Raw genomic sequence first — 23,338 nt, 5'->3', positions numbered from 1 at the left:
AAGTTCGGTCGGCTTTCACCGTGCCTCTCAAGTGTTCTACGGCCTCTGGCGTAGCGCGCTTCCTTCGATCAAACATGATCGAGAGTCATGTCTCTGAAGGAAAATTGTCGAGTCTCGAGCGGTCTTCTAAATCGTTAGCCCCGGCGTAAGACTGGCTGTTTCCTCTCTCTCCGACACATACCCGGCTCGACGCTTTGTATCGTGGGGAGGTCAGCAAGAGATGGAGCTCAACCTGAGCCCTCTCGCTACGGCTCTGCTGGATAGTCTGTCGCACCGACCAGCAGATTCAAACCAAAATCCGTACTCGTTGCTGTCGGACGAGCTAGACGCTCAACTCCTTCCGACTTTACCTCGTTCAGCAGCCAACCAACTCTACTTCCTGGCGGCACTCTACGGTCTGTGAGCACGACTCTTCCTCCTTTCCGCGGCGTGACCCGAACTGAAAACTTGGTGACAGTGCTGGAACCTTGGTCTTGATCTCGCAAGTGATTCGGTGGAGGAAGGGAATCGTCTGGTTCTATCGATGGCAGTCAGAGTACACTCTCATTCGGCCTCATGCGACCTTGTCCTGGTCACCACTCGCAGTCGTTGTCGTTGCACGTTCGTTTTCCATTTCTCTCGCAAACGTGACAAAGTTAACGTTACTGACTCCGCAACCTTGTCTCTCATGCAGTATTCGAGCTCTTGATCGTTCGAACGATTCAACTTGTCCACGGCAACGCGAAAGCGGATTATGGCTACATTCTTCTCATGGTTTGGTCCGTTAGATTCCGTTCTTTGATTCGCTCGGGTGCAATTTTTGACTCTTCCTTGACGGAACAGGGGTAGCGCATGGGTGGCTGGAGCCGTTGCGACTTGGTCAATCGCAGCCAGCTACGTCGTCCATCTTCAGACGACCTCTCGAACTCCTCCTTCCAAACTGGTCTCAATCGCCTGCAATTTCGCTGGAATCGCCTCACCGATCATCTACCTCGCCATTCTCCTGCCTCTCGGAATCATCGCTGGGCGACGGTACGCCGAATCTCAGAACACGGCGATGGAGTTCAAGCGCTTCCTCGCGAACGGAGCGGAGCGGTGGAGTACCGACGACCCTTTCTCGATCGCCGACCTTTCGCCCGGTCTCCCTCTACTCGATCTCCTGGTGATGCAGACAGCCAAGTTCGTTCGATGGTGGAAAGCTGTTTTCTGTTTCTACGCCGTGAGCGCAATCGTAGTCCTCCTTGGGCTTACACCGACTTCGATCCTCTACCTTACTTCACTCCGAAAAGCGATTAAACGCACGAGTCGAGACCTACATCAAACTTCGTTAGTCGCGACCGCCCGACCCCCAAAACAACTCAATCACACCTGGCTGGTCAACTTTCATCCTTCTCCCCTCATTCTCTCCCGACCTACTGCTGATAGTCTTGCTTTTGCCCTTCGATAGGCCCTCGTCTTTCTCGCAACGTCCTTCTCCATACTCGCAACGATCTTCTTCGTTGTATCCCTCTACGCTTACCTCCATCCGGCTTCCCTTCGACATAATCCGACCTTCGAGGGCTTAATCTTTACGCCACTTTACGCCTTTGGCTGTTTGGGATTACCCGTTGCGATTGTGCTGGTGATCAGAGCTGTCGAAGCGCGGAGCAGCGACAAGAGATTAGAGAAGAAGAAAGGAGGTGGAATCGGTACCGAGTCGTCAAGTGGCTGTTGGAGCGCGCTATGGAAGAACGACAAGCACGCCAGAAGCGGAGGATCCGCTGCAGCAAATCACGACGTGGCCAAAGGAGGAGGAAGAGTGAACGATTCAATCTTCGTCAGTTTCGGAGAAATGTTGAGAGGCGGAACTAGATCTGGGACAGGTTGCACGGGAAAGGGAAGGAGTGGGTCCCGAGGCGATCTCGGATACCCAATCGATAGTCGAAAGAGTTGGAGTGGGAGACGGAGGGAAGAGTCGGAGACAGGGATTGGATCGCACGTTATGGTGGATATCCAGGTTGAAGTGCGGGAGGAGGATGGCGCCGAAGACGACATCGACGTGGACGAGAAAGAACTGAGAGCTGAAAAGGGGAAACCGAGAGGAATGACCGGTACCGCGATTCGATAGAATGTAGTTCTGCTTAAATGATCTCAGCCTGTATCACTTGTCACTGTCCTTCTTCATCTCATGTTGTCACTCATAGCTCGAATGTTAGCAGCGTAAGAGATCTTGGACTGCTCGACGTCGATCTTGGAGAGCGGGAAAAAGCCCATGTAGCGTATCGCTCACCTCCGTTGCGCTCTCAACCGATGACAACAATCTACCCATGTACACGTACGATTACTCGTCAAAGACAATCTTTTTCCCTTTGATAGGTTTAGACTTTTTCGCTTTCTTCTTCTTTTGTTGATCCTCGCCGTCCCCGTCCGAGCCCTTCTCAGCGTCCCCCTCCCTTGTAGGCCCTCCCTCCTCGTCTTCAGCCTTCCTCTTCTTGTTCCCGCCTGCAGGGCCGTTCTGCTTCACTTCTTTCACGTCCACTGCTTGATTTCCTCCTTTCTTCTTCCGACTCGACTTGGAGACCTTTTCGTCTGCTGGGCGAGAATCCTGCGACTCTTCTTCTCCCGTCACTTCCTTCTCCTGTTCCTCCTCGACTCCCTTCTCGACTGGTTCCTCCGGCTTGACGACGATACAGAAATTGTTCCTCGGCGCGACTCCCTTCCGTAGCTCTTCCCGCTTCCATACTTTTCCGTCCCCACGCCTTCCTGCGCCCTCCGTCTTGTCGGTCTCGCGTAAGAACCAATAAGAAAGCTTAGCCGAATCATGTTGACCTACGACTTCCCAATTTGTCGAGGCGAGGATCGAACGGAAATGTTGATGGGTGAGGTATCGAGAGTTTGTAAGACAGGGGAGAGGGAGGACAATGTAGAGGTAACCGGGAGAAGCTCGTTTGAGGTAAGAGTGCGCGTGTAGGAGGAAGTGGCCTAACAAGCATTGAGCGACCGAGTGAGCTTGAGCCGACCGATACCGGGACGAACAAGTGAGGAAAAGCCTACCTCGATTGATGAGACTACCCTCAAAATTCATGACGAGTGATAGCGAAACTACGTCGAACAGCTCTTCCTCTTGATCGGGAGAAGGGAATTCGAAAAAGTTCGACTTGATAACGTGAGGAGCCTGAGGGTTGAGGTCGATCGATGTCGTGTCGATCCATGATTCGGAAGCATCTATCGAGTGCAGTGAGAAGAGGCTGAGCATGAGCTTCAATTGACCAAGGAAGAAGAGGGAGAAAGATCTCACAAGCAGTTCCAGCAATCGCACCAACGTCGAGCAGCTTCAACTTTTAAAACAGACATAAATCGATCAGCCATGCGCGCAGCGTGACCGGATGGTATTGAGCAGGTTTTCTTACTTTTCTGCGTTCTTTCGGCTTTGGCCAAACTTTCGTTCCATCTTCCAAGATCGTCGGCTCAACCTTTTCTTTCCCTTTCGCTTCTGTAGTATCGAGTCCAACCTTGTACTGCTTGAGCTGTTTGATGAGCCATTTCGACGTCTCTCCGCCTCTGAGCTTGTCCGCTCCGTGTAAACTCGCTTTCTGGTAAGTCTCCAATCCTCCCAACTCTTCCTGTCGTCTCCTGATCTCTACTTTCTCTTCCTCGGTCGTCTGAGGAGCTTTGAGTTGCTTCTCGAGTGCGTGAAACTGGCGAATCAACTCTGTTTGATCCTCTCGAGATGTCGAGTCACCGGTCGAGGTTGCGCTCTTCTTCTTCTTTGAGAGAAACGCTGGCTTGTTCTTGCTTCGAGACGCTTTCCGATCGACCGCTGTCGAAAGCAAGAAAAAAGTCAGAATCTGAGATCAAGGCGAAGAAAGGAGACCTAGAGGAGATCTGAGAGAGGCAGCTCACCATAGGCGTTGTTCGTGTGGGGCATTCTGAAGACTGGTCGAGAGTACTCTGTGACTCTGCTTGAAAGTCGAAGACCGAAAAGTTTAGAGATGAGAAAAGTGTCTTCTGCTTCGGATGACGAGGTGTCTGGTGCTAGCGGTGTCGGATCGCAGTGTGTATTTGTTGAACAGGCTAGCCCAGGTCGGGATAGGGTAATTCGTGAGAAGTGCAGAAAGGGAAGATCTGCTGATCTTCGGACGTTCGTTTCCTCTTCCCTTCTTCTCCACACTCTCCTATTGCGATGTTGGATCATTTCACAATCCTGTAGGCTTGTCGTCTTACTATAAACGCGAAGCTCCTTACTCACTTTCCCCGTCCCTCACGCAGAACTCCTGGAGGACTCGTCTTGTGGTCGCGTTCATTCACGCCGTCACGACCTCCGCTAGATTCCCTAATTCGTGAAGCACTCATCGAACAACGAGCGACGACTTCCACTAGCTCGAGTAGCATCTCCCGATTCGATTCGGATCAATCGACTTTACTCTACTCGTTCGAGAACTCTCTCCCACTCGCCCTCGTCTTTGTCGTGTCCTATCAACGCATTCTCAACCTGTCGTATCCAAATGAGCTACTCGAGAAAGCGAAGAAGAGTTTCGTCAAAACTCAGGGCTTGAAGGTCGAAAGTTTGAAGGAGGAAATGTCAAGCGGGAGGATGAGCCCACCGGGCGCTCAGGGGTTCGCATGGAATGGATGGGACGATAGTTTCGACAAATTGCTGAAAGAGCTTGAAGGCGAAGAGTCATTGAAGGTGAGCGAGCTTCGATTTCCCCTCTATTCCTTTCCGATCAGAACGCTGAACCCCTCCGCTCATTACGAAATGCTCTCCTTCTCATTAACAGAGTAAGAAGCTGAAACCTAGAAGTTCCTCCCTTGCTGTTGAGAGCGCGAACGATATATCTGCCGAGCCGACTCCGCCTGAAAGTATGTACACGGTCTTTCATCTGTCTCGTACTGCCAATCTTTGCGTTGACCCTGTTTATGCCATAGCGCCTTCATCGAGACTGGAAGCAGGAAACGGTGAAGAGCCCAACGCACAAACGATAGCTCGAAACATCGCAGCGCTGAAAGCCCGTCAAAAAGCTGCGAGCAGAGCCTCGAAGGGGAATAGCAAGAGAGGTGCGGGGAGTGGCACCGATACGGATAGCAACGCAGGATCCGAGTCCGTTTCTCTTCTTCCTTCTTCCAATCGCGAATACGTAAAGTGCAAATCGACTGACTCGCTTGCAAAACTCTTTCACTCTACCGAGTAGATCGGACGCTTCTCCAGCAAAGCCCAAACGACCGACCAAGACCGCTACGAAGTGGGCGGATTCTTCTCTGTCTGCTGCCGACCTCGCAGCCTACGATTACTCTTCCTCTTCGCCGCCGGAAGAGTCTACAAACGCGGACACCTCGAACCTCGTCTCGAAAGAAGCTCTCGGGACCCGCGATGAATCGGGAATGTACGAAGTCGCAGACTATTCAGTCGCCGAAGGTTCATCGGATTCGGAAGACGACGAGCCGGTCACATCGACTTCTACCGCCTCCTCTAGTTTCTCTTCCTTCTTCTCCCGCCTCAATCTATCGAGCTCTTCATCATCCTCGTCAAAGGTACTCACCAAGGCAGACCTTGCTCCGATACTTCAACAAACTCAATCTCACTTGACGGCGAAGAACGTCGCATCTCCGATCGCCGCCTCTCTCGTCGAATCGATCGGGCTGTCGCTCGAAGGCAAGCCTCTCAAGTCATCAGGCTGGACTCGAGGTAGTGGAGTTCGAAAAGAAGTGAAAGCGGCGTTACTCGAAAGTTTAACGAAAGTTTTGACCCCGAAAACTTCAACCGATCTTTTGCTCGAAATCACCCGAAAACGTTCTTCGACGACCACCTCGAACCGTACGATCAACACGAGGAGCTCAGCAGCTGCTTCAGACTCGGGAGACCCTTACTCGATGACGTTCGTCGGCGTCAACGGAGTCGGGAAATCGACAAATCTGAGCAAAGTCGCATTCTGGTTGTTGCAGAACAAGATGAGGGTTTTGATCGCCGCTTGCGATACGTTCAGGAGCGGAGCGGTCGAACAATTGAGGATTCACGTCAACAATTTAGGGAAACTGGATCAAGAAATTGGAGGGGCAGACGCCGAGAAAGGGAAAGGCAAAGTCGAGTTATTCGAGAAAGGTTATGGGAAAGATGCGGCCGGAATCGCCAAGGATGCCTTGAGCTATGGCGAGTCTCTCTTTTTCGCACTCTCCGATTGATGAAGCGAGCTGACTGATTCTGCTCGCTCTTCCCATGCTTGCTCAGCCAAATCGAACGGCTTTGACATCGTATTGATCGACACGGCTGGGAGGATGCAAGACAACGAGCCACTGATGCGAGCATTAGCCAAGGCGAGTTTTCTGACTTCTCACTCTCATCCATTCTTCGTGGTTCTTAGCGCTAACGAGAGGTGACTACTCGATGACAATCACAGTTGGTCACTGTCAATCAACCTGACAAGATTATCTTCGTCGGCGAAGCTCTAGTCGGAAACGAAGCAGTCGATCAATTGACTAAGTTCGACAGAAGTCTCAAAGACTTTTCGACGGCTGCAAATGGATCTGGAGCAGGCGGAGAACGTAAACAAGCCCGAGGAATCGACGGAATGATTCTGACCAAGTGAGCTCTCCCTCCTCTCGCTCTTTGCCGAGCGACCGCCTTTCTGCTCCTCTGCTCTTCCCCTTCGCTACGCCTCCTGATGTCCAAGTACTGACGATATTTCCCCGAAACTTTGTGCGGAAAGGTTCGATACAATAGACGACAAAGTGAGCTCTTTTCTCCCGAGCTCCTCCCTCCTTTGTCGGTCTGCCTTGGTCCGACTCGTACTAATTCTGAAGGCATCGTTCATTCTCTAGGTCGGAGCTGCGTTGTCAATGACCTACACGACTGGACAACCAATCTATTTCGTCGGGTGTGGTCAAACTTACTCAGATTTGAGGATGTTGAGGGTCAATCACATCGTCCAAGCTCTCTTGCAAGACTGAGGAGGGTTCTTACAGTATGTGGCGTCCTGATATCGAGGCTAGGTAGCGCCTCAGGGCAACGCATGGAATCCTTGGTGATATCGAGAAAATTGGCAAAACCAAGACTCGCTTTTCGTTTTTCGAAGAGCTTTCAACGGAGGCCTTCCCGTCTCGATTCTGTCGCTTGCGGCAGTGTTCGCCTCGCACATTGTCGGTTAGCGAGCACAGCAGTTCGCTTGGTCTTCTCCGGCCGTTTCGGAACGAGGCGTCGAAAGCCGACGGGAGCCGCGCGAATTCTCCCGCGAAAACGTCAAGTTTGCGTCTCTTGCTTCTCCAGCCAACACACTCCTTTCGCGCAAGCTCACTTTCGAGCTACCGAACTTCCAAACGACATCTGAAATGTCGCCGTCGAATCCGATTGAGGTCGATCGAGGACTTCCGCCTCAATTGCAAGGGGATGATTCTTCTCACCGACCTGGACTCGCTGAACTAGAACTCGCAGCGGTCAAGTCGCGGACACGAAGGAACTCGGGCACAGACTCGACCGTAGTTGGAACTCCTGCGGCCGAGCGTACTGGAGGTTCAATCAATGTTGAAGAAAAGATAGAAAAGGATACTTTGTCGAATGATGTAGGGACTGACGAGTCAGGAAAGAAGCCGCTGACTGGATTCAGGCTAGTTCTGCTCATGGTCGCCATGGTGAGTCTTACGAGATCTCACTCCATTCTCGCACAAAAACTGACCCTCGTTGAACAGCTTCTCGTCGAGTTCCTCGTCGGACTAGAGCAGACTATCGTCGTGTCTGCCACTCCCTCAATTTCGAACGAATTCGGCGCTCTGCAAGACATTGGATGGTGTCAGTTTTGTTTTCGCTCCAATTTCTTCAAGAAGTGTACTGATTGCATCTTGCTCACTTTATAGATGGTTCCGCATACCTCCTTACATGCTGCTCATTCCAACCGCTCTTCGGAAGATCCTTTCAATTCTTCCCGCAGAAGTATGCGTTCCTCACGGCATTTTCGATTTTCGAACTCGGAACTTTGATTTGCGCTTTGTCGCACAATTCCCCTACTTTCATCGCCGGGCGTGCGGTTCAAGGTCTTGGATACGCTGGACTGTTCCTGGGTAGTAAGTTTTTGCTGCCGGTCTCTCTCTCTCTCTCTTTCCCTCCTCTTCTCCCTCAATATTGACCCTGCCATTCGTACGTGACAGTTTTGTCGATTGCCGCCAACACGCTTCCTATGCGATTACAAGCCATATTTACCTCTTTAATGAACGCTTGCTACGGCAGCGGGACGGTGATAGGTCAGTTGAAATCCCTTTCTTCGCTCTCGCCCCGAGCAAGTCACCGTCGTTCGGGATCTGAATCCATTTATCCTCTAGGGCCGTTGATCGGAGGAGCGCTGAGTGAGATCGGATGGAGGTGAGTTGCCGCTAGTAACACAACTTTCCGAAAGAAAACTGAGAACCCTTCTACGTGAATCCCGGATGTAGGTGGTGCTTCTGGATTTGCCTCATCCCTGCTCCGCTCGTATTGGCAGCTATCTTCTTCTTCTGCGACCCGCCTCGCATTCCTCAACAGCATTCAGTCAAGGAGCGACTACGACAAATGGATTGGATCGGAGCTGCCCTGCTCATCGGATCGACTATTTGCCTATTGCTCGCTCTACAAGTGAGTTGTGACGATCTCTTCCGTCTAGAAGTCGAGTCTCCGCGCTGATTGATACCGGATTCTTCTTATCTCAGCGGGGAGGAATTTCGGATGCGTGGGACTCGAGCACTATAATTGGGCTTCTTGTCGGTTTCGTCCTCATCTTCACCGTCTTCATCGCCTTTGAAGCTTGGCTCGGCGAAAGATCCTCCATTTCGATCCGCCTCCTCCGTTCCCGCGACCTAGGTATTTTATCGCTGGGGCCGCAATTCGCTTGCGGTGTCACATTCTACTCTCTTATTTACTTTATTCCTATCTGTACGTCTCGTGTCCTCACACGGCTTGTCATCGCAAGTAGAGTGCTGATCATCGTCGTCGTCCTCCTTCGCAGACTTTCAAACCGTCCAAGGGTCTTCCCCTCTCCGATCCGGAGTTCAAATGCTTCCCATCATCTTACTCAACATGTCGTCGGGAATCGCGGCTGGTTGGGTCTGTTCCAGGTGAGAGCTTTCTCTCTTCCGAATCAGGACGACCCTACTGACTCCATTCCTGATATTTTCAGGTTCGGTAATTGGCATTACCCGATGGCTTACGGACTCGCTCTCACCTCGATCGGAGCTGGGCTGTTCTCGACCATGACTGACTCGACTTCGACTGGAAAATGGGTTAGTCCTCGATTCTCAATTGATTCGCTCCCGCAAGTCTCTGACAAACGCTCGCTTGGACAGGTTGGATTCCAGATGATCGCAGGATCAGGAATGGGAGCGCTGTACATGCTGTCCTTCATCGGGTCTCAAGTTTGTAAGTTCCGCGATCAAGTCTTTCCCTCTCTTCTCTGAACGACGCGCTGAGCTGAGGAATCTTTGACTGCAGTGGCGAAACCCGAAGATCGACCCAAAGCGTCCGCTCTTGTCTGCTTCTTTCAGATCTGGTCAGCGACAGTGGCCGTCTCTGCGAGTGAAGCGATCTATCAAAATTCGTTCAAGAACGGAGTTTCACAAATCCCCGGAATCGATGCAGTCAGGGTAGTCGAGTCGGGAGTTAGTGAGTTCAGGAACGTTGTCGAGGCGCAGTATTTGCCTGCTGTCATGTGAGTCCTCTCTAGAGCTCGCTTCTTCTCCAGAGAAGACTTACTCTAACCCGTCTTTTTTCGCAGTCGTGTCGCCGAAGATTCGTTGTTCAAAGTCTTCCTCACATCAGCCGTGATAGCAGCATACGGTTTCATCGCATTCTTTGGCATCAGGTGGAAGAAAATCGAGAAAGAACCCAAAAAGATCGAATCGAAGACCGACGAAGAATCGGTTCAAGGTTGAGCATCATAGACTTATCGACGCATCTGTAACATCTTCTGTACTGTATCGCATGGCTCATCGTTTGATCGTCGTTGGAATACCTTTTGACCTCATTCCAGCTTGGCTACTGATGACCCGGGGTTTTACTCGGTCTTCATGGCACGTGAGTCGAACTTCACCCCATCCGTCCGTTTCACCCGATCGCTGACCCCTTCGAGATCATTCAAGCGCACAGGCCTTGTTTTTCCCTCGCCTTTGTTCCTCGTCTCTTGGCTCTCCGTCGTGCTCCTCATCATTTCGTGAGCCTCAACTCTTCACGATTCGTTGACCAAGCAGAAGGAACATCAGGGGAATGAGAGGCAATCGCTTCTTCCCTTTGTCCGTTTCGATCGACCTCTTCTGCCTTCTCTCCTTCCTCCTTCTGCCGACATCCCAACCGGTCACTGTGCAAGCACACTCGATTGGGAAGCACCACCTCAACTATGCACGCTCATTTGTATCAGCCACTCCTTTCAGCCGGACAACGGGAACTCGAGTGAAGGGGAATGACTTCTCGACAGGGTCGACAGCAAAGAATACGGGACTATCGGAAATGTCAAGAAAACTCGCATCGAAGGCGGGGGACGAGGTGGAGACGAGGTTTGGGGTCGGTTTGCGGGTCGAGGTTTCGAATTCATCGACGACAACGACGAACGTATCCCTAAAGTCTGCTTCCACCAATCCGACTGCCGTCACTATCCGACCAAGTACACCTTCCCCTACCCCGTCAGTCCCGGTTAGAACCACCTCCTCTTCTCCTCTCCCCAAATCTCGCTCTACTTCCTCTTCGCCCTCTCCTTCACGCACAACCTCGGCCAGAACCGTGTCGACCACTAGTCGATCCCATTCTTCTGTTCCCTCTCGCTCATCGCCTTCGAATCAAGCTTCACTCTCAACTCTGGATAGGACGTCAAACGTGAAACAGCAAAGAACAACGACAAGTCGAGCTAGAAGTAGCTCAAATCGTCGTACGTCGATTACAACGTCGCTCAAGCTTACCAGGACGACGTCAACTCGAGGATATCCCGCCATGACGAGTTTGCGTCCAGGCAGAGCTTCCTCTCGAACCAGAACGAAACATCACAAGCCTGCCAAAACTCGCTCAACCCCCAATCGCTCGACGTCCCCAAAGTCAGAAACTGTTGCACCATCTCCGACGTCGTATGGCTCCGCTCCTCGGAAAGGCTGCGTCAACCCTCCCCAAACCTTCGAAGGCAGCGAAAAAGGTTTCTCGAATCTCTGTCGAATCAGGTACTGCGATGCGAAGCCTCGTAGGAACATGATCTGGAGTGGTCTCGACGGAGATGTCACGAGAGAAGAGATCGAAAGTGCCTTGGGAATGCTCGCCCAGCTCGAGCCGGTCTGGGAGAATTTTCAAGGAAATATCGTAAGTCTCGCAGCTCACTCCCTTCAGTATTGAACGCGACTGATGCTACAAACAATTAATATAGCTCGGTGATGGCGCGCTTGGTCAAGGGGCTTATTCAGCGTCGCTTCTGTTTGAGATTACGGGCGACATCCGAGCTCTCGACGTTGCAGTCCGTATCAGTGACAAGTGAGTTAGTTCCGCTGCATCCGATTCCTTAATACGACTACTGATTGCTGTTTGTACTAAGCATTCTCGCACTTCAAAATCAAAACACGAAACAGCCGATGAAGATCTGGACTGGTGAAATCGACAGTGTCTGGCCGACGACGCACAAGCGATCTCGCGACGGAGGACCCGAGTTGATCTACGCAGGCTGCGAACAAGGAGAGATCGGTGAGCTACTTTCTCGATTGTTCATCATAGTCTTCAGAATCTCAATATCCTCCCCGTCGTTTTCCAGTCGCAAACATGGTTAATTCCGCTCTAATGATCTTGAAAAGTCCTTGTCTCTGGAGGAAGGTACCGCCTGTGTTCGACGGTCCGACTGTTTTCAACGAGACAGCTACCTACTACGATCGAGCTTTGGCGTATATCGCTGCGGGAGACGAGTAAGTTCCACGAAGCGAGCTGCATTTGACACGACTGACTTTCGCTTTCGCTCGACAGCACTTACGACAATTACTTCTTCCGATTCTTCGACTCGGCTGGATCTATCATACAACCTGCAGACGAACGATGGTGGGCGACGGGAGACTCGAGAGGTAAGCATCGCTCGTTCTCTCTCCCCCTTTGAATTGAACGAGAACGAGCTGATTCGCTTGGTTCAAGCACCGGGAACTCTCATGCCCTGGAATCGGAGGATGCAGATCGTACATGGAGCTCTCAAGTTAGCGGCAGCTCACGAGACTCAAGCGGCTTTCGACTTGGACAAGACGAAATCGCTCGATGCCCTCGTTTCGCGAAACGTCCTCGATTTCCTCGGAGCTCTCAACCAGACGAGAGGAAAAGCGAAGGGATGGACATCTTTAACTGGGATTATTCGGCAGGCGAGGAGCATACGGAGGAATCGAAAGGAATTCACGCCCTCTACGACATCTTCGGTTCCTTTCTCGCCTGGCAACGTTCTTCGGCCACGAACTACATCTCGAACAGTTTCGGTCAAATCATGGCCAACACGTTCCAAACACAGATCTATCTCGGAAATGGATCTTTCTCCGGCCTCGTCACGGGTGAGTCAACGACGAAGGGACACATGATCGACAGTCTATGGGGACACTGGTCCTTCTACGGCTTCTTTCTCCCCGAGTGGTATTCGACGGTCGCTACGTCGAACGTTGAGCACGGATTCCAAGGAAGGACCTGGCTCGCTATCCCCCTTCGTGCGTCTTTCACTTCGTCACTGAGACTCTCTTGCGTCTCGACACTGACTCTACGTCATCTCCTTCTTCCAGTTTGGACTAAACATGCTCTTTTCGTCGATGATCTCACTTTCTGGACGGTACGTTCGACCTTGATCTCATTCAAGTCCCTGTGTACTGATTCCTGTTTCGCGAACGACGGCATGCAGGGTCGATACTCGTCGGGATACGGTTACGTTCTCGGAACTAACGGGAAAGCTTCGTCCTCCGTCGTTCAATGGGGTCAAGCCTCGATTCCTTCTTCTTCTCTCGCGGCTGTTTCGTTGGGGCTTTGCGGTATCATGTATCTCCTACTCTCTTAATACTGTTCTCTCCAGCTCCAGACTTCCCTTGCGTTCGATTCGCACAGCAGTGCTACATACTAAAATCGTTTACACCACCAGAGTATAGTCCGGCTGCTGCAGCGCTGATCCCAAGCAGCTGTGAGTCAGCCTGATCTGAGAGCGTGAGCAGCCTGCTCGCGACCTGCCAGGCAGAGCTGCAGCAGCCTGCTTCGAAAATTTCGATTTGCTGCTGGCAGCCTGCTCGTTTCGCTTCGTCAGGCTGCAGCCAAGCTGACGGTCACTCTGCTCGCAACCTGCTCTCCCAAGTATGCAATTCATCTCTTCTCTCTTCAGGTATCTTCACAGGAGTCTTGCGCTGAAAAGCTGGAGAGCTCTCGAGCGGAACTGAAGGAGAGAAACCGCGAAAACCCCGTTTTTGTTGCCAGAACAAGCCCTTAACGCATTCGACCAAAATCTTTCGACGATCCAACACCACGACTAACTCCCTGCGTCGCTGCTCTAAGCTCCTGTAGCTTCAAAGTCGGTCTCACGACTCGAGAGCCCCTCCTCGGCATCGGTTTCTCGTCCACCTCTTCTTCTTCGCCCTCTGACGCATCCGCTTGCGCTCCCTCTTCGAAAACCTCTGACAGGATCGATGTCCCCTTGACTTTGCTTCCCCGTTTGCCGAAAAGAAGTATTCAGGAGTGTTTCAGGATTTGAGTCGAACATTCTGTGGTCGGAATCTTATCGAGAAGCATCCTACCGGACGTTGCTACGTTGGTCAGTCGAGTTCCAATCAGTAAGAACAATAACGAGATACTCACCGCCCTTCTGTCGCTGAGCTTCCCCGAAATCGACGTTTCCTGAAGAATCCTTGTGAAAGATCGTCTCCTTCAGCGATGTTCAACGCTTGCTGGACCTGGCTCCTACCTCCCGGTTCTCCTTCCGAGTCTTATCTGAATTAGCAAGTGTCGACTAATCAGCAGCTAGCGAAGGAACTCGATAGAGTCGCAAAAACGTACTTACTTGGCCATTCCTCTCTTGCTGCTTCTCCCTGATCTGTTTCTGGTCTGTACCGGTTCTCTCTTGTCCTCATATAGTTTATCTACCTCTGGAACGGGTCAACCCATCTTCTCCATTGATCTGAAGAGCTCCATTCGATCCTCAGCCTCGCGATGTAACTTTCGCATCTACAACGGCCGCGTCTGTGGACTGAGCTTCGGTTCAGCTGAGCTACCCATATGTAACGAATCAAGGACAGAGAACGAACACGAACCACCTCTCTCAGCAGCGTGAGAGAGAGAGCAATAGAAATCCCGAGAAGCGGAGCCGAAGCGGAGAGGTCGAAAGAGCGCGCGCTGGCGTCCGTATCTTCATTGAGCCTGAATGAATTAGAGGGTAAGGCTGTAGGTGTATCGCGAGCAATGTGAAGAGAGGAGAGGGAAAGGCTTCATCTCCTCTCTCTCGTCCCATCTCCTTCCTACACCGAGCGATCGACTCGACAAAGACTCTGCCACGACTTCTTCCGACTCGACTGGAGCTGCGCCGTTCAGACCGACTGCCCGCGAGGCTCCTTCTTCCTTCATCGTCATTCGACTTCAACATCATCAACACAGTCCAATTCGACCAGGCGGATAACTAACCAGTCACGAAACACCTTCATCAGTCCTGACAGTTACTCGCACGAATTACGCAACTGCCAAACCAGTCGGGAAGCTTCTTTCGATCCTCATCTTTCGGTTCTTCAAAGGAGAGAGGGGGATCGCTCTCGGCTCTGCGTGGAACGCATTCGTCTCCTAGCCTCTATTCGGTTTGCCTTGAGGCTGATGGAAGGTTGGATGCGGAGTCGGGTGCTCCGAAGGAACTCGGTTAGTGACCTACCTCTTCACTCTCTTCTCCCTCTCTCGATTGACGAAGAATCTGACTCTCCGATGTGTATGTTTGTACAGTGTATTCTGTATTCAACGATCTTCCAACCCGATCTTCGCTCCTATTTCTCGCTTATTTCTGGTTTGTCGAAAAAAGGCCAAGTTCGTTCTCTCATGCGTTCTCGAATCGATATACTCTCAGCAAGATAGGACGTCATCAGGCAATGATGGAGTAGCTCGTCAATGGTAATGAGGAAGGAGGCCGAGGAGGAGAAGGACTCCGAGATCCCTTCGGTTATTGTTTTCTGTCTTGCAACAAGTTTCATCTCATTTTCTCTGCTCTATGGCATCATGGGATACAGCTAGGCAGTACTGAAGGATGCTCGCGAATGAATGGCAAGCCCGCGAGCGAATCGCGAAGCAGCGCTGCTGCAGCCTGACCGAGGGAGCTGAGCAGGCTGCCAGCAGGCTGACGAGCAGGCTGGACTCAGTCTGCCGGGCAGGCTGCTAGGAGCCTGTGCTCGCGTGGAATCTTGCTGCCAGTAGCCTGCCTACTGATCAGCCTGCTGGCAGCCTGCTCACCCACGCGGGAGCAGCCTGACCATACTCTGGTGGTGTACTGCGCCGTATAGTTTGCGCAGAACCCTCACTTTCGGTCGAGGCGATTATTGCAGCGGCTAAACGAGATCGGGCTCGACTCAGCCCCAGTTATTTCGCAGCACAGAATCAGCGGTTCAACGTAGGAATCGCAGATGTCAAGCAGCGCGTGGAGGACGAGAGAGGGAAGCTCGTAACAGTTCTGGCGAAGCATCAAGGGCGTTCTCACCCTGCCGCTTCCCTCTCGAAATCTGTCACTCTCCTCCCCTCCCGTCATCGTCAACTATACTTCCCTGAGCTCGAGCACTCGTTGTGATTTGGATTGTATCTCGTCTTTCTGTTTTTTCCTTTTCTGGTCCTTACCTCATTCGGAGAGCGTCGTGAGTGTTGTAGTTCTTGCCTCTCTGATCTCGTAGTGGTCGTTAGGATCGAGGGGCGAACAAAGGTTGATTCGATCGAGGTTCGGCGATTATGTCGACTGCAGTGTGAGCGGAGAACAAAGCTTGATTTTCGCACTCATTGCGGAATCGTAGCATCGAAGAAAGATGGCCTCGTCAGATTTGGTGAGATTTATGGAATTTCTGCCAGAGAAGGAGGAGAGTCAGATGAGACGGTTCGAAGAATTCGACGTCCCTGCGATTTTTTAGTGCCTCATGTTCGACTCACGGATCTCTGCCTCTTCTTTCTTCAACTCTCAACTCTACACAACTCGCACCCACCCGTGATCCAACTCGAATACTCTCACCTGATTACACTCATCTCTACTTAGCGCTCGAGGGCCGCCCCTCTTCCTCCCTCTACTGTTCTCGCACCTCTCCAGTCTCGGACCCCTTCTCCCTCCCTCCTCCCTCGATAATGACTGTCAAGAAGGCTTGGGAGTCAATCCTCGTAGCAGGCTGCGCCCGCTTCTCCAACTCTCTCGCCCTCGTTCTCTGGCAAGCACGTCGAGGAGGGTCCTTCCGCACAGATGCCCAGGCGCCTCCTCCCCCTCCTCCTCCTCCCCCTCAAGACGTCCCCTTCCACTTCTGCGATGAAGTAAGCCCCTACCTCTTACCGATCCAAAAGGAGATGCAACAGAATCCGGTGACCCGAACTCTCGCGCCAAACGAATTCCGTAAACTTCTCCAACTCAGGGTGGAACTGAAAGTATGGGAGACGATGAAGGAGAGGGAGCTGTTGGCACCTAACTCATGCCATACTTGGTTGATGGATGGGAAATGTAGAGTCGAGTACAAGAAGGGAACCGTTGAGAAACGTTTGGCGACAGTCTTTGAAAAGGAGTCGGCAAGTGAGGCAAAGATGACGAAAAAACAAAACGAGAAGATCCGAAAGCAGAAGAGGAATCGGGAAAGGAATGCGAGGAGAAGAGTCAAAGAACGGAGCGAAAGAATGGGAGGGAAAGGGAAGAATTCGAATGAGGGTGAGGGGAAAGGAGGTGAATCGGATGGAGGACCGAAGGAAAGATCCGGGGGAGGAGCCGGTCAGAACATTGAAGAACGTGAAGGCGAAGTCGTTGCTGACGAGAGTGGGAAGGGAAAGGGAAAGGGGAAGGGAAAGGAGAAGAAAGTGGAAATTTCGACGGCCAGTGAGTTTTGTCTTCCGACTCAATCGATTCCTCATGTACTCGGTCCTCATTCATGCGCGAACGTATTAGATGCCAAAGCTTCAATCTCGGAAGCCGATCTCGCCTTTCCGATTGATCCAGCTACATTCCTTTTTGTGAGTCTCGGTCTCTCTAGTCCAACACTCGCTAGAGACTGACCATCTCCTTCTCGCATTCCAGCATTCCAACCTCGTCGATGGAACTCGCCGATCAAGCCCTGATCCTTCCAGAGTTCGTCTAATCGTTCCTCGGCAAGAAGCCGAATCTCTCCTCGATCTCGCTGCGACCCTCAACACGACTGCCGAAGAACACAGGAACGCTCGTGGGAAGAATTACGAACAACTCGAATCCGTTCACTATGGAGGTGGAGCTGAAGCTGACCCGACCAAATTCCCTCATTCAAAGATGCAAACGATCTCCTGCCTCGTTGACTCTGATCAATTCGCGACCGCAAACTTCGACAACTTTGGTTGGGCACTCAGCAGCGTACAGATGGGCCGACAGAACTACGAAGCTCACCAGATCCCTTCAACTCCCAACTCTCCTCAACACCTCGACCTCCCCACGAACCCTAAGCAACCCGTCCCTTGCTACCGACTCGTCGAGTACAGTTCGCTCATCGGTGCCGTTTTCCGCTCCAATACCCAAGAAGGAATCGCCGGAACGATCGTTCTCAACGGAAACGACTACTCCCCGGGAGGCGCTCGAATTACTCTCGCCAAACTGAATCACGAGGACCATCGACCGCTCATCGAGTTCATCAGCGATATGGATTCGTATCGAAAAGCTCTCGCGGAGGAGAATGAGGAAGATTTGCGGAAACTCGAATCCAAGTTCAAGTCTCTTCTCGCAGGACTACCGCCGTCGAAGTTCATCGAGGAACTCACTCTCGCCGAATTCTACAAACTTCAGCGAGTTACGCAGGGACTCTTCGACGAAAACGGATTCGACAAGGACTCACTCTCGCAAGCTCAGAAGGACTCGATCAAGAGTGAGGTCGCTTCACGACGATCAGCTGAGAAGTCTCTCCTCGCTCAACAAATCGCTCAAGTAAACGAAAGTCGCCCGAATCCACGTAATCAACTCCAGCCTCATAACTTCCGACAGCTTCCTCGTTCCGTTTGGCCGAAAACGAGCGCACGTCAAGCAGGAGGAGGAGGAGGAGGAGGAGGACGAGACATCTCGAAAGAAGCTGGAGGAGGAGGAGCCGTGAGTCCCGGAGAGCGCGAAGGAGTCATGTCGGAGGGAGAGAAAGGAGAGGTATCTGGTCAAGAAGGGGGAGCTTCCGAAGATCGAGGACGAGAAGGAGGATCAGGTCATGCAGAGGGAGGAGCAGTCAGAATGGAGGAGGAAGGAGGAGGAGTAGATATCGAAGTCGATGTCGAGGGAGGTTCAGCGAGAGGAGGTGAAGACGAAGAAGACGTGAACCGCAAAGGAGGAGGAATCCGAGCAGCTCCTTTATCGTACAAGGGGAAGCAGCTACCCTTTCAACGAAAGGATCTTCCGGACCTTCACGAACAAATCCAACAGGCGAAGAATCGAGTCACCCTTGCTGAAGATCTACCGACCGAGAAACCCGATCCGCCTCTGAGCTCGGAAAAGCCTAAAGATTTCGAAGACGCCAAACCTCGTTTCATCACCGTCGAACGTCGTCTCGATGAAGGAATTCGAAAATTGAGATTGAAGGATGTTGAAGAAAAGGATTGGTTACGTGCGTTCCTTTCGACTCTTTCTCCTCTCGACTCTTATTTTCCGACTGACTCCCCTTATCGTCAATCTTGTAGCCGTTCAATTTGCGACTGCCATGTTCGAACTACATCAAGGAATCACGATTGCCGGTGCGAAAGAGCTCGAGGCCGCTCATCGAGCTTTCTTCTCCGCTCTCGATCTGCTTCTTTCGCAGGTAAGCCTCTCTCTTTTTTCCTCTTCGTCTCTGCTTGGCCCGGTAATGGAAGTTTCGATCACCTGTCATAGAACCCTCTCGGATTTCTCTCTTTCAAAATGGGTGAGCGAGATCTGGCGAGCAGCTACCAGACGGTCGCTCGAGAACGAACCTACGCCGGTGGAGCGAAGAAGCAGGCTGGAGACGAAACGGTGAGCTCTCTCATGGTCAATCAAACCTCACTCTTGCGCTCATCGTGTCCCGTTTATTTCATCCAGGAGTGGAAGGAGCACGCTCGAAACGCCGTAAAACTGGATCAAACCCGCACGGGAGAAGTCTATAGCGCTCCTGACGTTCAAGCAAGACTTCATCTATCGTTATCGTCGACCGCAACGGCAACCATGAACTACTACAACGCCAAGACGGGAGACGGCCGTCAACCTACGACAGAGCTCGTCACATCGCTCCTCTCCTCCCCCGATGCGGTTCTCGAAAGAATCGAATCTCTTCTCCCCACTCTCTCCTCGAGATTCACTCTCGCCTCGATTCAAGCTACAGTACCGCGACCTTCCGAAGCTGTCTCTCGATTATGGAACCGACTCGTCGCTGACAAAACCAAGAGCAAGACTCTCGTCGACGAGGTGGTTCGTTTCGTTCTTTCGACTTCAATACCGAGTTTGGACGATCCGAAGTTGGAGGAGCCCGATCTTGACGCTCACGGTCGACTCGACCTTCCACTTCTTCCTCTCCATCTCGAATCCCTCATTCGACAACTCTTCGAATCGATCTGCGCTAAGCCTCAATCAGTCAACGATGAAATTCTGGGAGTCAAACAGGACGAGATCGATCAAGCCGCCCACTCTCTCATTTCCGTCATTCGATATCTCTCCTTCCTTCTCCCTCGCCTTCTAGTTCACTTCATCGCGGAAGCTCTTCGGCGCGACCACCGCCTCGATCCACGTAGCAGCGGAAGGACTCGCGAGGCACCTCCAGCTCCAGTCATGTCAGAAGTGATGGAGAAGTTCAAGGTATCGACGGAACGACCCATCAAAGAGTATCTCACGAGTTATCATCGGGAGAAAGTTTTGCAAGTTTCGGTTCGAGCATTCCAGTTATCGGCGCTTACAGCTGCTGGTACTCTCAAGCACGTTCGTCTTTTCTCGTTACTCTCTCGGAACATAATCTTGGTATACTGAGACCGTCACCTCATCCTCCACAGAAATTCGAACCGAAATGTTTCGATTTCAGCCACGGGACAGCCTACTTCTATTCCGCGGGTGCAAGAGAAAAGACCGTCGGAGATAGCCGAATTCTTCCTCCTCCGCTCCTCATTGCTCTGCAGAATCTCTACAAAAATGAGGTCGAAATTATGAAAAGAATCGATGCCGTTCGACACTCGGGAGGAAAACGACAAGATCTCGCCGACGTCGGACCTGAAGGAGGAGAAGAGTTGAAAGAGAATCCGGCTCTGGAGGAGGGAATGGAGATCGAGGGAGGAGAGAGAGTAAACGACGTTCCGCATGATTCGAAGAAGGAGGAGGAGGGAACGAAACCGAACTATCGTCACGATTACGCCGCAACCTTCATGGACGGACTCGATCGGAAGACTCGAAAGTCGAAAGACCTCAAGAAGTTGAAAAATGGGAAAAGGACAACTCGAGGAGAACGAAATGCCGACTTCCCTCATCTCAGATCTCTTTCCACCGACTCTCAAGCCGCCCAATCTCCCGCTCAAGATCCTTCTCCCGACAACCCCGCTTCCGACCCTCATGAACAAGAACCCCTCATCGATTCAACAACCGATTCAAGCCGTCGGTTCCGCGGAAGGCAGATCAATGGAATGCATCGACTTCTTCCAGCGGAACGAGTTGCCTCAATCCGTCTGTCGTATCCGAATCTGCAGTTCTCCGAAGCCCTCGCGTCGTCGTCGTTCTTCGATCTCGCCAAGGATCAACCGAACGAAGGTTGGGTCAAGTTCGTTCTGAACGAGAAAAGGGTCCTCAAGGTTTGCGACTCAGTCCGTCTCGTTTTCGAAGCGGTCATCAGTGGCACCTCGAAATCGGATCGAATGGAAACCCTCGTTCGTCTTCGTCATGAAATCCTCAACTTGCTCTTTAAAGTCGATCAATCGGGTACTCTCATCCCTTGGATGTACACCGTGACTCCTTGGTCGCTCAACATCGTTTATCGAGACCCTCGCTATCCGGAGAAACTCCCTGGTCAGTGTCCAGCTTTCTTTCGTCGATACGGTTTGAGCCCAGATTGACGAGTTTGTCAGTGTCGCCCTCGAGCAGGTGGAAACTTCAAAACCTTCGTTGAGTCGACTCTCGGTACTCAGGTCACGACTTACTACTATTTCCTCCGTTCCGATCGCGTCGAAGAGATGGTCAAGAAATCGGGACTTCGTCGAAAGGATCAAGTTGTCTCGAAGAAATGGCCCAACCTTAAACTCTCGTTCACTTTTCAACCTCAGGCAGTTGCTCCGATTCTCACTCGAAGGGAGGGGACGTCCTCGTTCGATTGGTCTGCAGCTCACAAGAAGCATCCCTCTCCTGTTCCGTTCTCGAAGAAACGCGCGATCAAGCCCTTCCTCGTCAACCTCAAGTATTACGATCCCGATTCGAATATCAACGAGCTCTGGAGTCTCAAGTCAATGAACCCCGACGAGCAAGCTCAGTTCAAGGAGAAACTCGCCTACGGAACCGAACGCTTCAAATGGGAGATGAGCGACGCCGCCGCTGCGAGTCCGAACGTCATCACTTGGTACGCTGCGAATGACCGAGGGATCGTTTGTCCTGAAGCGCTCGCGTGGTACTCTCCGACGACGCTACAAGCTCTCTTCGACCTATGGACTCGAGATCGACACGTTGCTGAAACTCGAACTCGCTCAAAGACCGAAGCTCACTTGGGGGATTTGAATGGTACTCGAGAACGCGACGAGTTCTTCCGTGAGTCATCATCATCTTCTTCTTCCGTTCATTTTGCGAGTTCGACAATGTTGGCTAATCAAAAATCTTCGCTCGTCTAGGTGATCTGACGGCTGGTGAGCTCGTCGTTATCACTCTGTACTCTCTCTCCTCTAGAAGAAGGAACTGACGTTGTACCTCTTCTTCTTTCTTTCGGGCGCTAGATCCAGTTCTCGAAAATGAACAAGTTGGAGGTGAGCTCTCCCTTTCGTCGATAGCTCTCACTGAGGCAATAGCTGATAGACGAACATCCAATCGGATAGCTCGAAAAAACATCGAGAAACACAACGCTCGAAACGACAACAACCAGCAAATCCCTCCGTCCTTCATTCGCTCGACTACTCGAGAAACCTTCACCCATCAACGTTCTCGAATTGAAAAGAGTTCAGTCGCAAAGGATGTCGCCATTCAGTTGAACTCGATTTGCCCTCCTCGTCGATCGGACAAGAAGACTTACCGAATCGTCGTTATCGATGGAGCGGAAGATTTACCGCAATCGAGAGGTCGTCGAGGACCTAGGAAGGACTCAGCTTATATGGATACTCTACTCGAGTGTATGAGCTCCCGTGAAGACATTGAACTTGTGTACTTCCGAGTTCACGAGCATTTCACTTCCCAAACCTGCTGCTTCTGCGAGTCGCCGTAGTAAGTCTCCCTGTCCCTCTCTCTCTCGCTCTACCCCATCCGTTCCTCGATTGTTCAGTTCCATAGCTGACGCTCGAATCTGCTTGTTCGCAGCATTTTCCACCCCGAAGATATCAACACCGGTGAAGAGATCAGTCGAATCTCCTGCTGCGCCGACTGCGTCAAGATCTTCCATCGGGACGAAGGTTCGGCTCGACTACTTCTCCTCGGTGCAATCCTCGGTGCTCGAACGGGAGTTCACCCGTTCTCACCAAACGACGAGCATTTCACCATCAAGCGACCGATGTAACAACGACGAGACTCGAAGTACCTTCGCCCTCGCGGTACCGAACGAGCCAAGCTGCTTCGACACGCAGCAAAGATTTGGCTACTCAAGCAAGATCGAGCGTTCGAACTAGCTCGTCGAAGTCAAGAAATCGACGAGATGGCGGAACAAGGCAGTTTGGAGGAGGAAATCAAGCGACTGAAGGAGGAGTTGGACGCGGACTTGGAGTTGGGAGATCCTGAGGATTGGGTGTTGAGTCTGCCAAAGGGGAAGAAGGTAGAAGTCATCGACGAGTGAGTTTCTTTCGCGTTTCGAAATTTCTCACGACCGAGAAATTGACTTTGTCTCGCTGTTCTCGCTCTCGTCGTCAGAACGCTGGTCGAATCAAGGAGCGACGTACCTCCTGCTATGCTGGAGTCAGTCGAAGCGAAACTAGCTCAAGATGGATGGTTGATACCTTAGTAGGAAGTTTTCAGAAATGTTTGTTTCCCTTCTTTTCCTTCGGTCAAGCTCTCATTCTCGAGAATACGATAGAAGCGAGAGCAAGATCACAAACGGATGAGAGAACACCTGAAAAGATTCGCGAAAGTCAATCTCG

General features: G+C 51.8%; 6 protein-coding genes across 6 annotated transcripts; 5 read left to right on the top strand and 1 right to left on the bottom strand.

The window, feature by feature from the left end:
• Window positions 1–220: 220 nt before the first annotated feature.
• JCM6883_006421 (uncharacterized protein) lies at window positions 221–2,086 on the top strand (the record flags this gene model as incomplete). The annotated part of the gene is made up of 5 exons (XM_076631800.1): window positions 221–399; window positions 458–600; window positions 674–758; window positions 823–1,354; window positions 1,427–2,086. The coding sequence occupies 5 exons, from the start codon at window positions 221–223 to the stop codon at window positions 2,084–2,086; spliced, it is 1,599 nt and encodes a 532-aa protein (XP_076488136.1).
• A 213-nt stretch (window positions 2,087–2,299) lies between these two features.
• Window positions 2,300–3,886, bottom strand: BMT2 (25S rRNA (adenine2142-N1)-methyltransferase; the record flags this gene model as incomplete). The annotated part of the gene is made up of 5 exons (XM_076631799.1): window positions 2,300–2,940; window positions 3,013–3,183; window positions 3,257–3,296; window positions 3,369–3,778; window positions 3,862–3,886. The coding sequence occupies 5 exons, from the start codon at window positions 3,884–3,886 to the stop codon at window positions 2,300–2,302; spliced, it is 1,287 nt and encodes a 428-aa protein (XP_076488135.1).
• A 255-nt stretch (window positions 3,887–4,141) lies between these two features.
• SRP101 (signal recognition particle receptor subunit alpha) lies at window positions 4,142–6,903 on the top strand (the record flags this gene model as incomplete). Its single annotated transcript, XM_076631798.1, has 9 exons — window positions 4,142–4,164; window positions 4,228–4,648; window positions 4,740–4,821; window positions 4,888–5,059; window positions 5,151–6,106; window positions 6,185–6,270; window positions 6,354–6,538; window positions 6,663–6,684; window positions 6,775–6,903. The coding sequence occupies 9 exons, from the start codon at window positions 4,142–4,144 to the stop codon at window positions 6,901–6,903; spliced, it is 2,076 nt and encodes a 691-aa protein (XP_076488134.1).
• Window positions 6,904–7,281: 378 nt separating this feature from the next.
• Window positions 7,282–9,846, top strand: JCM6883_006418 (MDR family MFS transporter; the record flags this gene model as incomplete). The annotated part of the gene is made up of 12 exons (XM_076631797.1): window positions 7,282–7,581; window positions 7,639–7,738; window positions 7,804–8,010; window positions 8,095–8,187; window positions 8,266–8,305; window positions 8,377–8,554; window positions 8,629–8,851; window positions 8,925–9,033; window positions 9,096–9,198; window positions 9,262–9,334; window positions 9,407–9,623; window positions 9,690–9,846. The coding sequence occupies 12 exons, from the start codon at window positions 7,282–7,284 to the stop codon at window positions 9,844–9,846; spliced, it is 1,800 nt and encodes a 599-aa protein (XP_076488133.1).
• A 571-nt stretch (window positions 9,847–10,417) lies between these two features.
• JCM6883_006417 (uncharacterized protein) lies at window positions 10,418–12,953 on the top strand (the record flags this gene model as incomplete). The annotated part of the gene is made up of 10 exons (XM_076631796.1): window positions 10,418–10,590; window positions 10,936–11,251; window positions 11,316–11,419; window positions 11,481–11,626; window positions 11,694–11,841; window positions 11,900–11,994; window positions 12,062–12,119; window positions 12,218–12,612; window positions 12,685–12,731; window positions 12,801–12,953. The coding sequence occupies 10 exons, from the start codon at window positions 10,418–10,420 to the stop codon at window positions 12,951–12,953; spliced, it is 1,635 nt and encodes a 544-aa protein (XP_076488132.1).
• A 3,281-nt stretch (window positions 12,954–16,234) lies between these two features.
• Window positions 16,235–23,202, top strand: JCM6883_006416 (uncharacterized protein; the record flags this gene model as incomplete). The annotated part of the gene is made up of 14 exons (XM_076631795.1): window positions 16,235–16,964; window positions 17,034–17,098; window positions 17,163–18,693; window positions 18,767–18,885; window positions 18,957–19,076; window positions 19,143–20,012; window positions 20,084–21,083; window positions 21,159–21,812; window positions 21,893–21,907; window positions 21,995–22,024; window positions 22,094–22,475; window positions 22,569–22,710; window positions 22,783–23,033; window positions 23,112–23,202. 14 exons carry the CDS (start codon window positions 16,235–16,237, stop codon window positions 23,200–23,202), a joined length of 6,000 nt encoding a protein of 1,999 aa, XP_076488131.1.
• Between the last annotated feature and the right edge of the window lie 136 nt (window positions 23,203–23,338).

The sequence above is a fragment of the Sporobolomyces salmoneus genome (genome assembly GCF_050403485.1).
Source record: "Sporobolomyces salmoneus JCM6883 DNA, S_salmoneus_JCM6883_v1_ctg20, whole genome shotgun sequence".
Classification (NCBI taxonomy): Eukaryota; Fungi; Basidiomycota; class Microbotryomycetes; order Sporidiobolales; family Sporidiobolaceae; genus Sporobolomyces; species Sporobolomyces salmoneus.
The sequence above is the reverse complement of the archived record's forward strand: the minus strand, read 5'-3'. Positions and strand labels throughout refer to the sequence as shown.